The sequence below is a fragment of the Pararge aegeria genome, chromosome 15, assembly GCF_905163445.1.
Source record: "Pararge aegeria chromosome 15, ilParAegt1.1, whole genome shotgun sequence".
NCBI classification, from domain to species: domain Eukaryota; kingdom Metazoa; phylum Arthropoda; class Insecta; order Lepidoptera; family Nymphalidae; genus Pararge; species Pararge aegeria.
The window spans coordinates 15017073-15036725 of NC_053194.1; the positions used below are offsets into that span (position 1 = coordinate 15017073).

The 19653-nt window shown below is 36.5% G+C and overlaps 1 protein-coding gene across 1 annotated transcript in view; it reads right to left on the bottom strand.

Moving 5' to 3' along the window:
* LOC120629871 (spondin-2) overlaps window positions 1–19653 on the bottom strand; it is an 80631-nt gene that overhangs the window by 32391 nt on the left and 28587 nt on the right. Inside the window, exon 2 of the mRNA XM_039898944.1 lies at window positions 3684–3952. Coding sequence (XP_039754878.1) covers window positions 3684–3870 — 187 coding nt within the window. The 5' untranslated portion in view covers window positions 3871–3952. The remainder of the gene's footprint in view (window positions 1–3683; window positions 3953–19653) is intronic.

A 19653-nucleotide genomic window follows, 5' to 3' on the forward strand; every position in this document is an offset into this window, starting at 1 on the left:
AAGCGTCATATAAACTTAATTTGCAAAAAATAAAAAAAATTTAACACAAAATTTAACTCACCGATAAATGTTCGGTGAGTTTTTTTCTAAAAGCTGTGGGTGAGTCATGGAAGATAATCAATTAAGTGTTAATCATTTAGCTGTCTGATTGATTGCGTAACGTAGATAGCCACCGAGATGACTATACAATCACATCGTAATTTTGATTGGTGTTTTCTTATTGACAAGAGATTCGATTGGCACCCTGGGCCCGATTCTCAGAACCAGAAAATCTTTGTGTGTCGAACATGAGTGTTTTAGTGTTTATTACGAGCTTCTGGAACGAGTTAGACTTGCTGGAGTAGCGAGCAACATCAGCGGGGAAGTTCGAAGGAAACGGCCCAGTCCGAAGAACAAGAAGAAGAGAAGAAGAGTGTTTTAAGTCCACAATAGCTTCTACATGTCTCAACAAATTTAGATGTATCAGTTATGTTAGAACTATTACATAATTCAAAGTGAAACTAGATCAATTTTTTAAATCTAAGTTCAATATTTCAGCTCCATGGCTACATTCAAGTGTAGAATCATGAGTTTAATATTACAAATGTATGGCGCCATTTTTAAGTACGTGAAGTATTTCGTAATCGTATTGTTATTATTTCTAACTACGTACATTAAGTAGAACAGAAATGTAAGAAGTCAAAATCAAAAAAGTTGCTCCAAATAACGCAATAAAGAACCGTATCAGTTATTGTTAGAACTATTACATCATTCAAAGTGAAACTGGCTGTTTTTTTTTAAACTAAGTTAAAAAAATGTCAGCTCCATGGCTCCATTTTCAAGTATGAAAAATACGTGAAGTATTCTGCAGTCGTATTTTTATTATTTTAAACTACGTACAATAAGTACAAGAGAAATGTAAGAAGTCAAATCAAAAGAGTTGCTCCAAATAACGCAATAAAGAACCCTTACCACAAGTACTCATTCATTCTGACGTTTCCGAATTAAACTTCCCGAAATACAATAGTGTTGTATCAGGATCTAATTTCCTGTCTCTATCGATAAGTGTCTATTTTAGCGCTTGTTTTTGGCACGGTGCCAAGCCTCTAGTATACTACCACCGCAGTAGTATCACGAGTGTGATGAAATATTTACACTTCAGTTCAATAAAGATTTACAAACGAATCTCTTTAATAGTTTTCGTTGTAAAAAAAAATTGGTTATCTGTCGGGTAAAGTCGGCTTACTGACGATAGTTGAACGTAACAACGTCGAAAGAAAATACTGGAATGGTTACATTTTTCAAAAGAAAATTTTAATTTTATTTGTTTGATAGATATTATCGTTGCTATAAACAATTGACACCACATTCACTTTTCACTGCACTTCATCCTTACCGAAAACATGTATTATTATATAAGCATATAGCAGTATAGAAGCTGTCCACGTGGACGCATCGCTCACTCAAGTGGGAGAGAGACAGATGTCGAACGCGGAGGCCGACTGTGCCTCTTTGTCGCTCGTTCCGCGCTCTCGCTTGCACTTCAAGCCTTGAATGGAACGCCTCAGAGCGAGGTAACGCCGCATACGTCATGTTTTTTCGTGCGTGCAGCCGGAATTATAAGACGTTGTCACGTCAAAAAGTTGATGCCGGAATGGGAGTCTTTGGCTGTGGCTAGTTACCTCGGTAACAAAGACGTGTCTCCAAGCGATTAAGCGTTCCGGTACGATGTCGCGTAGGATCCGATTAAGGGTAATTTAGCTGCCATGTAGCGCTTGGCTAGTGTTGTGGACCACGGCTTACACCCTTCCAATTCTAAGAATAGACCCGTGCCCTGTATTTGGTTCTTATGCCCAGGACGCCCTGGTACTTCATATTTTAACAACCCAGAACAGCCAATTCATGAATTGGACATCGTGGGCAAAGGCTTGAATTCTAACTAAAATATTATCCGATTAATATGCCCGCGAAAAAAGTACAACAAAAGAAAAATCCTACATTGTACCGCAGTACCGCAGCGTTATAAAAACGCGATTTTCGAGTTGCTCGAATCTTAAACGAGCGCGTAATTTTACAGCCGTGAAAATATATTACTTACCAGCAATTGTAATTTTGGACTTTTTATCGCCCTCTTTGAGAACGTTTTAGTTTTTGGGTCACGTAATAAATTCGGACGTCTGAGCGAGACTCCATTCAAACTGGGAAATGTAAGATGATTAGGTATAAAATATTTAATTGAGTAACTGTAAATGAGCACAAGTTAATCCCTATCCCTATCCCTATCCCTATCCCAATCCCTATCCCTACTAATATTATAAATGTCAATGTAAGTCTGTTTGTTACGCTTTCACGCCAAAACTACTTAACCGGTCCTCATGAAACTTTGTACACATATTTTTGGAAGTGTTAGAATTAATATAGGATACTTTCTATTACAACAAACTGGGTTCTTTTGGGAGAGGGGATGAAAGTTTTTGACGATTTTACACCATAACTCCGACAAATTATAACCGATTTAAGTAATTATTTTTGTACTATAGAGGTTATAATGTGTGTTTAATTTTGGCCAAACTTTGTGTAGTAATCTTAAAATTTTAACTTTACTTATATTTTAGTTCAGCGATTAGCAGCGTACGACTAATCCTCCGTAGACTCCTATCAGAATAAGAACTGTTTCGTTCGTATTCCACCACGCTGACCATGCGCAGATTGGTAGAGTGCACACACCTTTTAGAGGTTCTTAGAGGTGCGTGCCTGGGATCAAACTCGGTTTCCTCGAAAAGGAGACTGAATTCCTAACCACTGAGCCACCATCGCTTTGTCAATCTTATTATTGTAAAAATTGTTGCTTCGCGATAGCGACACTTTTATATATTGTGACTCTTAAGTAGCCCCTCATAAGCCATTACGGCTGGAATGGGCTATTATTAGAAGAAGATTTATTTTTAAACGGACTGGAACGCCGGGCAAGCTAAACAAATGCGGATGCTTAAAAATAAATTGGATTTCCTTTGACTGCACTTATTTCGTCACCTGAGTATCGTTTTTTACGTCTTTTGATGTCCGATAATGAAATTCCACTTCATTTAAATTTGAAAAAGAAGCTGGATACTTTTTATCAATGAGAAATATCGTTACTATATTATTCAACGTGTAACGGAATTACGAAATAATGTTAAAAGATGTATAAGTATATTTCATAAGGAATCACCCTGTAAAAATATGATATCAAAAGAAGTATGTATTTTCCATACAAAAAAAATCAAAACATTCTAAGTTTTTACTTATGACAGCCCTATTGAAGATAAAAGACCGACAAGCACATAGTAGGTACGCTACGGGACGCGTGTCATGAAAATGTTGTGAATTATGCATGTCATGATGTTAGTATTCTGTATCTGATTCATCAGATCATGGCTGTATCTGATTTCTTTCAATGAAAACTATAGCAGTTGTTTAATCTAGAACTATTAGGTTTTCGGTTTCACAGATAAGTCTCAGAGACAGTACATAATGTACCGACCTCTAAAGCCTGTAAAGTATTATTACGGTTTTCATTTACGGGAACTGCAATACCATTACCTGAATATTCATTCGCATTTTTGTCCAAATTCTATTTATACAGTTGTTTCCATACAACACTGGCACCTATATATAACTAGCAATGCTTATTCCAAAAAGTATTACATAGTAGTCAAACTCACCATAAATTCTTGACCACTGCGCTGGAGGCCTCCAGTCCGGGTAATGTTTCGGAAACTTTTCTCGCGTCCAATAGGTATGCAACACCATTCGGTAAACTGTCATCTTGTCAGGGTTACACGAGTCAGAATCACTGGGCGGCAGCGCTGCCGCCGCGAGCACTGGCAGCAATAGCACAAACCACACCATTTTATCGATACCGATATCGATTATCACTACACTGTCCCAACATTAGGTGTTTGCATACATAGTGCCGTCGATTTGCGTCGTTCTGGAACAAAGGAGACAACATTTTAAATTATACAAAAAATATGCATAAATCGATTGTTAATTAAACAAAATAAATATCGCAGTATTGAACGCAAATTGAGTTTTTTTAAAAGAAAAATTTGATTAATGGCTACGTCGATTTGACGTCCAATGTGCGTCGCCACGCGTAGACGGTCTGACCCACTGTTTATGTGTTTCACAAAAATACCCTCGGTTCCACATATTTTGTAGAGTCATATCTACTTTTATACTTTTGACCTTACAACAAATTTTAACCTGCTCTGTCACAGAGTCAAATCGGCAAAGTCAAAAAAATAAAAACTATTGCGCAGGGCTAAGATTACACATTGAGACAATTAACACAGATAGAAATAAGTGTGGTGGTTACATTTAGTTCCCCGGACGAGCTCTGTCACAAAATTTTCTATTTCTTACAATCATAAGTTATACATAGGTGACTTGATGTAATAAAACCTTTGTGTGCGCTAAAAAATATAGACTAGGCTTCTTATTAGGTCTGAAATTCAACAATCCCATAACACGCTTTTAACGCTGGGGGGGGGAGGGGGTACGAATCCCAGAACGCACCTCTATATTTATTTATCGTAAGGAAACCTGCATACTGAGAGTTCGCCATAATGTTCTCAAAGGTGTGTGGAGTCTACCATTGCGCACTGGTTCAGCATGGTGGAGTAAGGCCTTAACCCCTTCTCGTTGTGGTAAGAGACCCGTGCTCTGTAGTGGACTGGTATTGGGTTGATATGATGATGATGATGACTCCATGTTACATTCTTGCTTTTCATTTCTGAGCAATATTGTTGCTGTGGGCGCAAATAAAGTGTGTCTACTTCTAATTTATTTAGATATAAAGTATTTAGAAAACAAATTTGTTTCATTTTAACGATCTTCGCTTGACGCAATGCGCTTTCAAAACCACATAAATCATGTCCGGATTATCTTGACTATCTTTATTTAAATAATTGTTGGTCAACCAAATTTTCTTTTTTGTATTGTCACGTAGCTGACTACTTTCTGGAGCATCGGTACGTTAGGTTTATGACGCAGTCCAAAGTGTAATTAGATTTGAGGTCGCGGTTTCGATTCACCGGGTCCAGAGATTGATACAGTCAACAAATTCTCAGTTCAAGATGAAGTACGGTCAGGAAAATTTAAATCAAACCGCTCCTGACTGAAGAATATTTTTATGGATAATATACATAAATACTTATAATAAACAAATAAACACTGAAAAACATTCATGTTTATCACACAAACATTGTCCACTTGTGGGAATCGAACCCACGGCCTTGGTTTCAGAAAGCAGGGTCGCTGCCCACTGCGCCACTCTACCGATACGGACGAAATTTTGAGTAGACATGATATGGGTACATCTTGGAGACCAATGGGATACGTTTTAACTCGGGAGTGATAACTGACCACGGAATTATTGCTCGGGAAACACCGAAAGCACGCAGATACAATCGCGGGAAAAGCTATTAATTTACAATAAGGGAAAAAAAATTGATATCAATTAACAGTACTGTTCGAAACTAAACTAACAAATCTATATGAATTAGCTATTTAACTAATAGGAACATAACAGTCTTCATATTAACAATCTATTACCGGCCCACAAGGCACAGGTCTTCTCCCATAATGAGAAGGGTTGAAGGAGTTCACCACGCTGGCCGATTGCGGATTGTTTGGCGTCACACGCCATTGAGAACAATCTGCAGAACTCTCAGGAATGCAGTATTTCTCACGTTTTTTTCCATAAGCAAGTTAGTTATGAATTGCTTAGAAGGCTCATAACTTAGAAAAGTTAGAGATACGTGCTGAGATTCGAACTTGGCCGAAAGTAAAGCCGGAGTTCTTACCGCTAGGCCATCACCGCTACAAGTCTGTACAGTAAAAATTCCTTAACCTAAAAACAGAGAAATCTAAAAGTGTCGCAATTCAAAGCGGGGTTCTAATTAAAACGTCTCGAATCTTAATCCCATCTGGATTGTTATACAAAGACGTTTCACTTTACCGTCTGGCAAATGGTCATACCTCACCGACTTTGATGAGCCTGGGCCGAGATTGTTAAAACGCACCTCTACAGACGCTCCAACAAACATGCTTACCAACTTTGATGAGTCTGGGCCGAGATTGTTAAAACGCACCTCTACAGACGTTCCAACAAACATGCTCACCGACTTTGATGAGCCTGGGCCGAGATTGTTAAAACGCAGCTCTACAGACGTTCCAACAAACATGCTCACCGACTTTGATGAGCCTGGGCTGAGATTGTTAAAACGCACATCTACAGACGTTCCAAAAAACATGCTCACCGACTTTGATGAGCCTGGGCCGAGATTGTTAAAACGCACCTTTACAGACGTTCCAACAAACATGCTCACCGACTTTGATGAGCCTGGGCCGAGATTGTTAAAACGCACCTCTACAGACGTTCCAACAAACATGTTCCTTCGTATTAAATAGGAAGTACGAGTCATCATCATCACAATTTTATCAACGCATTACCGGCCCACTACAAGGCGCGGATCTCTTCTCAAAATGAGAAGGGTTTAGCGGCCCCCCGAAAGTGAAGTCGAAGTCTTAACCACTGGGCCACCTCTTCATCGCACCGGAGTTCGACGACCTCCCTGACGCAACGGTGAGAATTGAGGCAGGAGATCCCGGGTTCGATTCCCGGCAAGTGGCAATTTGGGAATTCATAATTTCTGAATTTTCTCTGGTCTGGTCTGGTCGTGGTCTGAGGCTTTGGCCGTGGCTAGTTACCGACAAAGATGTGCCTCTAAGTGATTTAGTGTTCCGGTGCGATGTCTCGTAGAATCGACCAACCTCCCTATCAGGTTAGCCCGCTACCACCTGCATCAACACAGGTGAGATCGCAGTCAAGGGCTATCTTGTAGTGGAATAAAAAAAAGAAGTACGAGTAGTTTCTAATAATTTAGGTTTGTAGATAAGCATGGTTTAAATACGGGAGCGTTAACGCGTTTTGCACTATTCATTTTAGTATCTAGTTAATGGTTTAAATTGGTTTTGATTTTTTTGGCGACGACAGCAATTTAGCCCAATAAAATGAACACCGCCATTGGTTTTAGCAATAGTTTAAACAGTTGAAATTTTAATTTAGTTGCCTTTTTATATTTTTAGCTTCAATATCTTCTCCATGCAAATTGGTACAAATACAAACTGTAATCTATTAGATCAATTTTGTTCTAATCCGAAGCTGCATTCAAATATTGGTTAAGTTTAGAAAGTTTCGTGGTAGGCCATTTAAATATAGCTTTTATGCTATAAAATAACACATACTTAATCTCTGAGACACGGTTTGAGTAATTTTTAAGGCCGACTCAAGTTGGCCGTAAATGCTAATAAGTTGGAACGTCTGGAGAGCTATTCAACAAGCTTCGGTTGACATTGTTGATTCTAACGATTTCGCACCTCAAAGGAACTGAAATAAACCGAGGATCATTGACCCCACGTTAACGTCATGGGATATCGGTTTATGGGCTGTTCTCATTCATAGTTTTCAATACTGTCGCATTCAATGATATTATGCTTTAGTTTAAATGTGGAATCCCAATTTGTGCTGCGTGCAGATTCATGTCTGCATGAAATTGAAAGCCTGTGTTTTTCCGTAAAATTGTCTTAGAAACTATAGACAATTTTGCACTACCTGTCCGCTCTCGCTCATCTTGTCCTAATCCAAAGGTTGTCTGGCAGAGATCGCTACTAAGCGATAAGGCCGCCTTTTGTATTCTACTTCAGTCTTTTTATTTCTATTGTTCTTTTATTTCATAAAACTTCATAATGGTGTATAAATAAAGAGTTAAATAATAATAACTGTCAGACTACTACTATACATTGTATAATCTCACTAGCCAATTGAGATGACGGCATTGTATTTGGTTTGTAAATAACACAAAGTTTATTACTTTATATAATAGTATGAACGTAAAAAGGATAAAAGATGTAAATTGATAACCATTTGAGGGGAGGAAAAATATGCCTTTATGTGGTGGCGGATATCTAGGTTTTAAAATTTATCATATTGATATATAGTATTACCTTGCCTCAAGCCCTTTCGTTTGATACCCATATTGAAGGAATCGTTAAAAGAAATGTAATCCGCCATTTTGTGGTAGCGGACATCTTCCCGACTAATTCACCTCTCAAACAAAGAAAACACAACCAAAATCGGTTCATCCGTGTTGATGCTACAATGACACAGACAAACACACACTGTATAAAGTGCATTGTGTCCAAAAATGTCCCGCGCATATCTCACCTAACACCCGCGGAACTTTTCCCATTTCCCCCATGTTACCGTTAACGTTTATAACATTAGAGGAAAAAAAACTGAAAACTACAAAAGTAAATGTCTATCCGCCTGTTCGAGAAACACTTTTACAGTGGAGTGTTTTTTTTTATTCCACTATAAGGTAGCCATTGACTGCAATCTCACCTGGTGGTAAGTGATGATGCAGTCTAAGATATTAGCGTGCTAACCTGTTAGGGAGCATGGTCGTCATACCCCTCATCGGTTTCTACGCGACATCGCACCGGAACACTAAATCGCTTAACGACACGTCTTTGTCGGTAGGGTGGTAACTAGCCACGGCCAAAGCCTCCCACCAGACCAAAAACTTGAACTTTGGTATTTGATACTTAATAGTGTGCACGGTTTCTGTATGTTCTTAACTTTGGGTGAGTATGACTCTTTGCGGTTCTTTAAGGAATTTAGAGATATTCGCAGATTATCCCAAAAGAAACTGCGTGCAAAAGCTATCTTGCAATAGTTTTTCAGTATTATGTAATGTGGGTGTGTTTATGGCTAAACATCGAGCCTTATGGCGCAGACAGTAGACATCATAAATCTCTTGCGGTCGTCCCATGTCTGCGGGTAAAACGGGCATGATAGACGCGTTTTCCTTCTCCTATATATTTTAGTAATATACGACGTTGTGTGGTTTTTACTACGCACGAATTATCTTTTCTGTCTCGGAACAAATAGATCTGTATTTCTGTGCAGGTTTTTTATGGACAAAAAGAATAAAAAAAACATTATTGTGCACTAAATTCAATACATAAAATACTTAATAGGAACTTGGACGACAAAAACAGATTAGTACATACGACAAATAATACAACTGCACCGTTAGTATGGATGGCATGTCTTGTAAAGTAATTTCAATAGTGCTTATAAAGTAGGCTTACTTGAAATAAATGAATTTTGAATTTTGAATTTCAGTACCTGCCCGGAATAAAGAAGTGTCTTGGAGAGTACATTAAGCCGTTGGTCCCGGTTATTATCACTTACTTTTGTTAATAGTCGTTAAAGCCCACCAGTCTGCGTTGGAGCAGCATGGTGAGTCTATGCTCTAAAACTGTTTATGACGCCACGTCGAAAACATTTAGATGTTTGAATTTAATGACACACAAGCTAGCGTCAATTTCAAATCAGTTGGTGAGCTTACAATATTAAACCATAGTTTCAAATACTATATCAACTAAGAATAAAAACAACATTCCTATTCCAAATATAATATTATAAGTGCGAAAGAATATGATAACGTTTCAGCGGGAGTCATCTTTGCATCGTTCGAGTCCATGTAGGACTGAAGTGTATCGATAATGTAGTCGTATATATATCGATATACCCACCAACTCAATGTCATGAACAGTGGTTGTTAATCAAATATAATTTTAATTGTTTCTTGAAAACTATCTATTAATTAAATAATCATTATTAGCGTATTAGTAAAATACCTAATCAATTTAATAAAATATCTGGCCAATATGAATTTAGAGTTATCAAAAGTTTAATTATTTTCCTACTTTATATAATCACTGTAACAAATATATGTTAATTATTTCGTAATTCCTATGCGTCGAAAAACATCGCGGGTAATCCGGCATACCTGAGAGTTCTTCATAATGTTCTCAACCGCGTGTGAAGTCCACCAATCCTCACTGGGCCAGCGTGGTGGACTACTACGGAAACCCTTCTCATTGTGGGAAGAGTCCCGTGCCCTATTGTGCTTCGGCAATGGGTTGATACGCCCTAACTACTGACCAACTTGATATTTGGCATAGTTAGATGAAATGCATATGCTACTTTTTATCCGGGATATCACGGGATTTGTAAAAAATCCGTTATAAAAGCGGCAACAGCGACATGTAACTATAATAGTTAAGTTACCTCATTATTTTTATGGCTAAATCTACATTTTTATTTGCTATACTCAAATAAACAACCAAAAACTTCTTTGTTATTGCTTTAAGTGCCATTAAAGCGGGCATTTGCTCCCAAATGATGCCTGAATCGTTACACGTGTTCAACTTCTGAACAAAGTGTAGAAGCTTATAAGTAATTGTTGTTTACACCTCAGGTTTTCTTTTGAGTAAGCTTTTTGGTGAACTTTTATCATGTTTCGTTATTTACTCCACATTATTTCAAATTCGCGAAATTTTTAGAAGTGAAAACTTTTTAGACGCGCTGTTTTTGGGTGAACCTGAAGCGTGAAACTCGTGTCACCGACACCATGCGCTTTCCATGAGCTATTTGAATACTGTGCCCCTGCTTTCAAGTCCAAGGTTGTGGGTTCGATGTCCCAATACCGGAAAATGTTTGTGCGATGAACATGAATGTTTTTCTTTGTCTGGGTGTTTAACTATATATTACAAGTATTTATGTATATTATTTATAAAAAATAAATACTCATCAGTTATCATAGTACCCATAATACAAGCTACCTTTAGGGTAGATGGCGATTTGTGTATTGTCGTAGATTATTTATTTATTTAGGTGAAAATGTGAACTTTTTGTTTGAACCAAAAGCGGGAAACATGCGTCATTGTGTCATTGTGTATACATATAGCTCATGTGAAGCTATTGTGTATACATATAGCTCATGTGTATATTTTTTTTGGTTGAACAAAAAGCGTGAAACTAGCGACATCTTCACCGCACGCGTCCCATGTGCTACATAGATTTAGGGTACTTTTATTGGCAGTTTTTTTTAGAAACTGTCACAAACAGAGTACACTTACAACTGTTTACGTCTTTTTGTTTACTTTTGATTCTATTTTATTTTAAATACCCTAATAATATACTCCGAATTACAAAGCGGCCCCGCCCGCTTTTCTCAAGAATTAAGCTAGCAAATGTAAAAATCAAAAATATTTTATTCATCGAATTGATAGTATCTTCTTCGTCACGACAAATAATCTTTCATCAGATTTTTTAAGAGCTCCTAAAAATTTTATACCAAATTTCATTAAAGAATCAAACACTTTCATAATATACACTTTTATAACCAAGTAAACCATCTGCCTCGAAAATTGACCAGGTAATCAAATGTAAAAAATACTAAAACTGTTCGAATATTTCTAGTCGTTCCAGAGATTAAAGAGTTCAAACTAAAATACAAAATCTTCTTCATTATTACTATCTTTCGATAGATTGAGATATGTATTCCAATAAGCAACCAAAGATATCACTGTTAGGTCATTGAGCTCCATTAAAGCGGCTATTTGCTCCGAAATGTATCCCTTAATTCTAACACGTGTTCAACCTCTCAACCAATTCGTGTAGAAGCTTAAAGGTAATCGTTATTTCTAAGGTTCTGTTTTTAACTTCAAAAGAAAGTTGATTTACTTTTATTAATAAAGGTTCTTAAAGAATACGGTGTGTGAGGATGTTAGTATGCTTGTTCAGCCCGTGGACTTAACTTACAAAAAGTGAAATGAGCGAGCGAGTGAATTCTAGATCAATATCGTCTTCAACATCCCAGTGTCTCACCGCTGATCTCAGATCGCAGATCACAGATTGAACCTTTTTTCGATTGAAGTTTTTTCCTTTTACGCATTGGTTGCCTGGAAGAAATCGCTATGTAGCGATAAGGCCACCAAATTGTACTCTCTTGCTTTGTATTTCTGTCTCTGAAACTACTTTTTTTCTTTGGTGTACAATAAAAGTGTATTCATTCATTCATTGTAATTTATCCTGACTCAACGGTAAGTAGTCAGTGCTTTTTTAATATTTAAGCAATACAATATCACTTGCTTTAACAGTGTTGTTTAATTTTAATCATTATTTTCATTTGTTTAATATTAATTCTTTTATTCTTACTATTTTTGCTTTTAACTTAATTTTATTATTTTTAAACGGACTCACATCAATGTTGTGTATACTGTAAGTGATAACTGTACTCGGACAATAAACTATAATCTAAAATGAGTAATGATAATACAGTGCATCGTTGGTATATCTAATGAAATAAATAAATAAAACAACGTAAGAAAACCTTCATGCTTAAGTATTTTCCCTGGGTCATGGTCATATGGTCACCTAAATTAAATACACGCTGAAGGAGATTCATTATTATTGACCCCAAATTTTTACATTTGCGGGTTGTCGTCGGCATATGCCACTTAAGGTATCAACCGCACCAGTGGCGTGCACTTCATACAAGTACAAAAGCACTGCCTACTCTAAAATTTCATAATGGCTCATAAAGGAGAAGAATTTTATCATTTCGTGCCATCTTACTTATTTATGCATACCCTGGTCAAAAACCCCGTGCACGCCACAGCACCGCACTAACCTTAAAGTAGTACCCTTTTTATATTATTACCCTTTCCATCGACCCGTGAACAATTTCCACTGTGCATTGTTTAAACATGATCAGTAGGCAACCGATTGCAAAAGTTCCTGAACCGATTTAGAGATTATGAATTCCCTAATTACCTCCTACTTATAAGGCAGCATTTTGAGCCACTGTGCCAGGCCATCATAATATAATCAGTCGTAACATTTTCGAAGGTTTAAAAGGAAATAGCTGCTACAAAGAAATCTTGACCCATGTCAGCTGTCATTTTTCCCACAGCGTTGCGGCGCCCTCGCTTGGTCGTTTACACGTGATCGGCGCGAAAGTATACGCGTTGTGGAAACAAAGGGATGATACCTAAGGGCGATTCTTGTGAAGCTTTTAATATCAACTAAGATACCTGAAGGTATCTTTGTTTTGTCTGGGTCTCAAACAAGACAAGTACATTGGAGACCGTATTTATGTCAAAATAACCACCGACACAATGTTTACCTGTGTTTCAAATATAATTTTAATTATATCTTAAATGACAAATATTCGTTCATTTGTTAACATATCTGTCACATTTCAAAATTACTGTAACACTTACACCATGTTACTGTTTAGAAAGAACATGATTTTTAATTCAAAATACTAAATTTATTGCAACAAGGCCTAATATAAGCACCTTTGAAACGTCAAGTATGTATGTTTTGTAGTGACTCTACCTCCGCATCGGAAGGCAGGTTCTACGGACAATTTGGATCGGCTTGCTTCAAAGCAACCTTGTCATTAAAAAAATTCATCAATAGTGTTAAACCTAGATGTATTATTTCCAACTGTGTTATTTCCAACTGATTGTCGGCCTGATAGCAATAAACATCATCATCATCATATCAACCCATTACTGGTCCACTACAGGGCACGGGTCTCCTCCCACAATGAGAAGGTGTTAAGGCCGTAGTCCACCACGCTGACCCAGTGCGGATTGGTGGACTCCACACACACATCTCTGAGAACATTATGGATGTTTCCGTTCATTAAAAACGCATACTTAAAACGCATAGAGATGCTTGCTGGGATTCGAACTCGGCACCTCGAAAGTGAACTCGAAGTCCTATCACGACTTGATATCACAACTGATAGCATTAGTAAAAGGTAAATCCCACGATGAAAATAAACCTCCGTACTGACCTAATTAGTTGAAGGTCGTCTAAAACCATATCAAAGGTCTAAATTAATCTAATCTAATATCGTGTAGGTAAGTGCGTTAACATAGGTATTTGTAAGAGGGTTTTTTACGAATAAACTTTCCTAAAGTTCTATGAGATTCAAAACCATAAGGTTTGAGACGTTTTGAGACGATAAACTCCTGGTACTTTGAAGCATAGCAAAATTGGTTTTTGTTAGAATTAAAATGTTTTTTTTTTTTTTTTCATATTTATTTATTTACATATATAAAGTTTACAAAAAAAAATACTTATAGCTAGCATCAGAAAACCACCCAGGTTTGTAATATATGCTAACTGCTAACTTATCTGGGTGTTGTGCTTTAAATATAGTGTTTTCCAGCAAGATCTAAACATATTTTTTAATAATGACTCCACTAATCCGCGCTGGGCCAGCGTGGGGTCTATGGCCTGAACCTTTCTGATGTGTGGGAGACCCATGCTATGCAGTGGGCCAGTAATCGGTTGATATGATGATGACGATGAAAGTAAGATTTTCTTAGTATTCTCACTAACACTTTGGTTGGCTTTTAAATATGTGTAGGATATTCAAACTTAAACGCAAGACATTTTTTATGTGACCCTGTGTCGTTATATGAACTCGTAATTATATTTCCATGTAATTACTACCGTATCATTACATCCCGTCATGCGATGATAAAAAAATACTTAGGTACTTATTTTTGTAACGTATAGGGTAGGTAGTTAGGTACGTCATACATTATGTATGTGAAAGTAATTTTTTACTTTATCACCAATTTGCTAGTTAACTTACGGGAAATACAGTTCTTTATTAGAATTAGGTATTTTATGACACCTGACATCAATCAACGCCTCTCATTCTGTCATGTTTTTGACAATGATTTTGATTATGTCACAAAGAAATTTATACAGTATACAAATCCACTGGTACATCAAAACGTGATTAAAATTAAATCATGTTAGAATATGGTTTGGTGTAAAATTCTTTTTGTTTTAAAAGTTTCAAGGTTTCGTAACAAATGGAAAAAATACCATCTTATGATTGCCTGTCTGTCATAATTTTATATTCCTGTAGTTGTTGTAAGAGATTTCGTCTTTTAGGCCTCTTAAAATAGGTACTCGCAGCATCTTCCTTGTCTTAAATACCTTATATCCGCCTCAAAGTCGCCACTCCTTTCCGTATGTCCATTTTCCGAATGCAAGAATATACCTTAGCCAAATTTCGACAAGATTCGGCTGTTGAGCCGAACAAAGGTGACAAATAAACAAACACACAAAATATCGTTTTATATCTTTAAAATATTATGCGCATACGAATTTTGCGCGTCATTTACACTGTGATCTATGTAACAGAAACATAACGTGTACTGAGTAAATAAAGATATTTTATTGGCGTGTCGGATAAAATACCAATTGCCACATTAACAGTACAGAAAACATTTTATTATACAGTAAAATTATGTGAAATAAAACAAACACGTAAAATAATAGAGATCTCCATATTCAGGTGTTATAACTTTCGAAACATTGACTGTAGGTACCTCGTAATCGATTGGTGTCGTAAGAAGTATCCTATAACGAGTGTCAGCGATGCACTCATTTTTTGGAGAAAAAATATTGTGGTCGGTGATAATTGTTGCTGGTGGTCAGTGAGTAACACTTCGCTTTCCAGGGGCCGAGTTCGAATCCCAGCACACACCTCTCACTTTTCTAAGTTATGTGCGTTTTAAGTAATTTAAATATCCCTTGCTTCAACGGTGAAGGTAAACATCGTGAGGAAATCAGCATGCGTGAGAGTTCTCCATAATGTTCTCAAAGGTGTGTGGAGTCCACCAATCTCCACTGGGCCAGCGTGGTGAACTACAGCCTTAACCCCTGCTCACTGTGGAAGGAGACCCGTGTGTTGGGCCCGTAATGGGTTGATATGATGATGATGATAAATGCGCTATAATTAAGCTTTACGTTACGCGAATTTCAGTTGCCCATATCAATTCCCGCATCAAATATACATAACTTTAATGAGCCTTCATTCACTGGCTGTATTCACGCGTGATAAGTTTACGAGTAGCCGGATTTACGAGACGGTAGTTTCTCGTAAATTGGGTTAAATATAAATCGATAATTTGCCGATATCTCGAACTTATAGTGTTATGTGCGCTTTTTATTTGAGCAATTAAATAACGCACGCTTTAACGGTGAAGGAATACATCGTGAGGAACCTGGCATGCCTGAGAGTTTCTACATAATGTTCTCAAAAGTGTGTGGAGTTCACCAATCCGCACTGCGCAAAGCATATTTAAATTACTTAAAACGCACATAACTTAGAAAAGTTAGAAATGCCTGCTGGGATTCGAACTCGGCCCCCCGAAAGTGAGGTCGAGCTACCTAATGCGCCATCACCACTTCAATTCTGAGCGATGCGTTAGGTAGGTCTAAATGATTATATATACGTTGCTCGATGTTGAGAAAAACACACATTTTGAAAGCTTTCCATTGTACGTACCCGCCGGGAAAATTTATCATTCTGCGTTGGCAGAGCATTATGGGATTAATTAAGAGGATGTTAGAGCTTAATTTTGTGTGCATTGCGGACCGGCCTACATTTGAATTGGGACTTTAATTCAGCTACAGTATAATTTAGGCGAAAATTGATAGAATATTAAAAGATGACTCCGTATTGTAGGCAGGTTAATAACTGGTTGACGTTTGAATAATGTGTTTTATTACAAATTGAATGTTGCCTATAACTTCGTTTTTCTTCTATTAAAATAAATATACTACGACAATACAAACATCGCCATCTAGCCCCAAAGTAGGCGTAGCTTGTGTTATGGGTACTAACTAAGACAGCTGGTGAATATTTTGTATTTTTTTCATGAATTTAGATACAATATATTATATAATATACAGATAAACACCAAGACACTGAAAAGCATTCATGTTCATCATACAAATATTTTCCAGTTGTGGGAATCGAACCTACGACCTTGGACTTAGAAAGCAGGGTCGCTGCCCACTGCGCAACTCTGCCGTCAAAAAGAATCAAGATTTTAATAGTAGAGTTGTTCGTAAGAGCATGTCCAGGGAATTGCTACCACCATGGCTATTTCTGGCGCAAACCAGCACTGCTGTCATATTAACTTTGTAATAAAACAACTTTGTAAGCTAGTTATACCGACTTACAGCTTACGCAAGTCAGTCCTTTTAATAATAACGTTTCTCGCGAAAAGCTTCGACCAACATCTCAAGAAGCTTTCGCTTGGTTGTTGGATCAAGAGTCGGATACAGAAGGCAGTAGTCCTTGAAACGGCGCGTATTGTGAGGAGGTTTCTCACTCTGGAGCCCTGACCACCGGTTGCTTGGGCATTCAAAAGCCCCGCAAGCGGAGGGTGGAAGTTTTTTTTTTTTTTTTTTTATAAATTTATTCTTAAGCATTGTTAATAATTTAAAAAAAAAAAAAAAAAGAAAAATAATAAATGATAGATATAAAATAATACGTTTTCTAGTATTTATTGTGTACTAAAGTATTTTATTATATACCATATTCGTTTAATTTATATTTGTTAATCATATTATGTACTAGCTTACCAACATAAATTTACAATTTAACTATCATTGTTCTATATTGTGTGAGATGAAAGCGGGGCGGCTTGCTTCCAGGCAACCTTGTTATTAAGAAATTCATCAATAGTATAGTAACCTAAACCTTTCTTAACTTATGTAATGGTAAATCTAATATTACCTTCGGTATCATGTTATAAAAGCATATACACAGCCCCACAAAGGTCTTCAGTTTCGTAAGACGCTATGCTGATATCACTAATTTATGACTGTTTCTAGTAAGTAGATTTTTTGTATCCACTTTTTGTTATAAAAATTAATGTTTTGTTTTACAATGAATGAATGAATGAATGAATACACTTTTATTGTACACCAAAGAAAAAAAAAAAGTAGTTACAAAGATATAAATACATATAAAGAGAGTACAATTTGGTGGCCTTATCGCTACATAGCGATTTCTTCCTGGCAACCAATGGCGTAAAAGGAAAAAACATAGAAAAGAGGTAGGTGGTGAAATAAATAAGATTTTAAATTATACAAATATAAAATACAAAATATATATATATAAATATTTTACATATAAACACAAATAAAATATATTGCGAAGCTACTGTAAGTATACCTGTTTCTTTAAAAGCTTGAATGCTGATCGGACAGCTCTTTTTTTATAATATAAATATAATATAATAGCAAGATTCCGTATGACATAAAACTATGAATGTACGCAAAATAGACAAGCCTAGAAGTTCATATTCATATCAATGGATTCCGGAATAACCAACATCAAATAATTAGTAATGTTATAATATGCATAGAGGTAAATGAGAGTGTACCTCTTAAACTTTGCTAACAATAAGGCAGTTGGATTAACCTAAAATGACTATTCTACGTCGCATTACAAAGTAATTTAATTAAAACCGCTGAGCCATATTTCCAAGGAAACACCGCACTCCTAGGGAAATACATTGCTCCGAACTTTCGTATTCTATTCATAAATATGAGGTATTAAACTACTTCAAGTTCTGAATTTCGTCTACACAGAGTGTAATGAAGTTTAAATAATTCATTGTATTAAGTCTAACCAGCTAAGGCTTACTTACTTACCTACTTTCGGCTGAAATAGGTAGGTATTTACGTAGACGCTTACTCGTATAATTATGGGATTAAAAACAAAAGGAATCTGCCCCGTTTGTTAAGTTTGGTAATTATAGTTTAAGAACACTTGTTTACCAAAGTATTGGACTGTCCTTATGCCTGTTCAATAGTTGCGTCTTTTGACTCAAAGATCTTAATTAAACTTCCATACTTTTTATATGTAACCACTGTCACAATTACAAAAAAAGGGTAGAAAAAAAGGGTAGAGAAAGTTTAGAGCATAAACCCATAACGCTAGCAGTGGCATATTTATGATAAAAACCGGCTAAGCGTACTATGCGAGGCGAATGTCTTCATCGTCGTCATGTCTGTGTATTTGTAGTGACTCTACAACCGATCCGAAGTCATATTGTACCAAGTTATAAATGGTATGAAACAAAGGTAGAAGATCTAAGAGGCTTGAATCCTTATCCGCTTCGAAAGGCTGAAGAAATAATTCAGCTGATGATATTACATACTTACCGATATTTCTCAGCCATTTCTCGTCAGCCAAAAGGTTTACACAAGATATATAATGTGTACTTGTAGCACGAGAACAATAATTGAAACTAAAACAAAAACTAACAACACGCAATCCCAGTAACTAATTGCAAAAAGAAACAATACATTGTTGGGGCAGTGTGAAAGAACTAACTGAATAACTCTCTCCTAGGATGCCAGAGCCAAGCTGTGGGAAAGTAAAAGGTGAAGATGTTGAAACGAAATAAATATGATTAAGTAAATTAAAGACATTGATTAATTTGATTATCTTAATAACTCTATAAACTCATTAGCCAAAAGATATTAACAAAAGTACGTACCTATTATACAAAATCTAACAACACGCAAGCTTGTTTGTAAGAAATTGCTTACACAACACCATATAAAGGCAGCGTGCCCTGAATCAATCTCTATGAGAACATGATCAATGATCATCTTAATGATACTCCCATAATTCTTTCGCATCATCATCCTAAGATTTACTGCGTTACTCCTTAGCATAGCCTTCCATACATTTTGGCAGCACATACACCATTCACAGTTTGATGCGAAATAATTTATGGGAGTATCTTAAAACTCATTATCCAAAAGACATTATCAAGTTTTAGCATCAACAAAAGTACTCGTAATACAAAGATTGAAACAAAACTAACAACACGCGAGCCTAGAAATAAATAGCTTAAAAATACAAT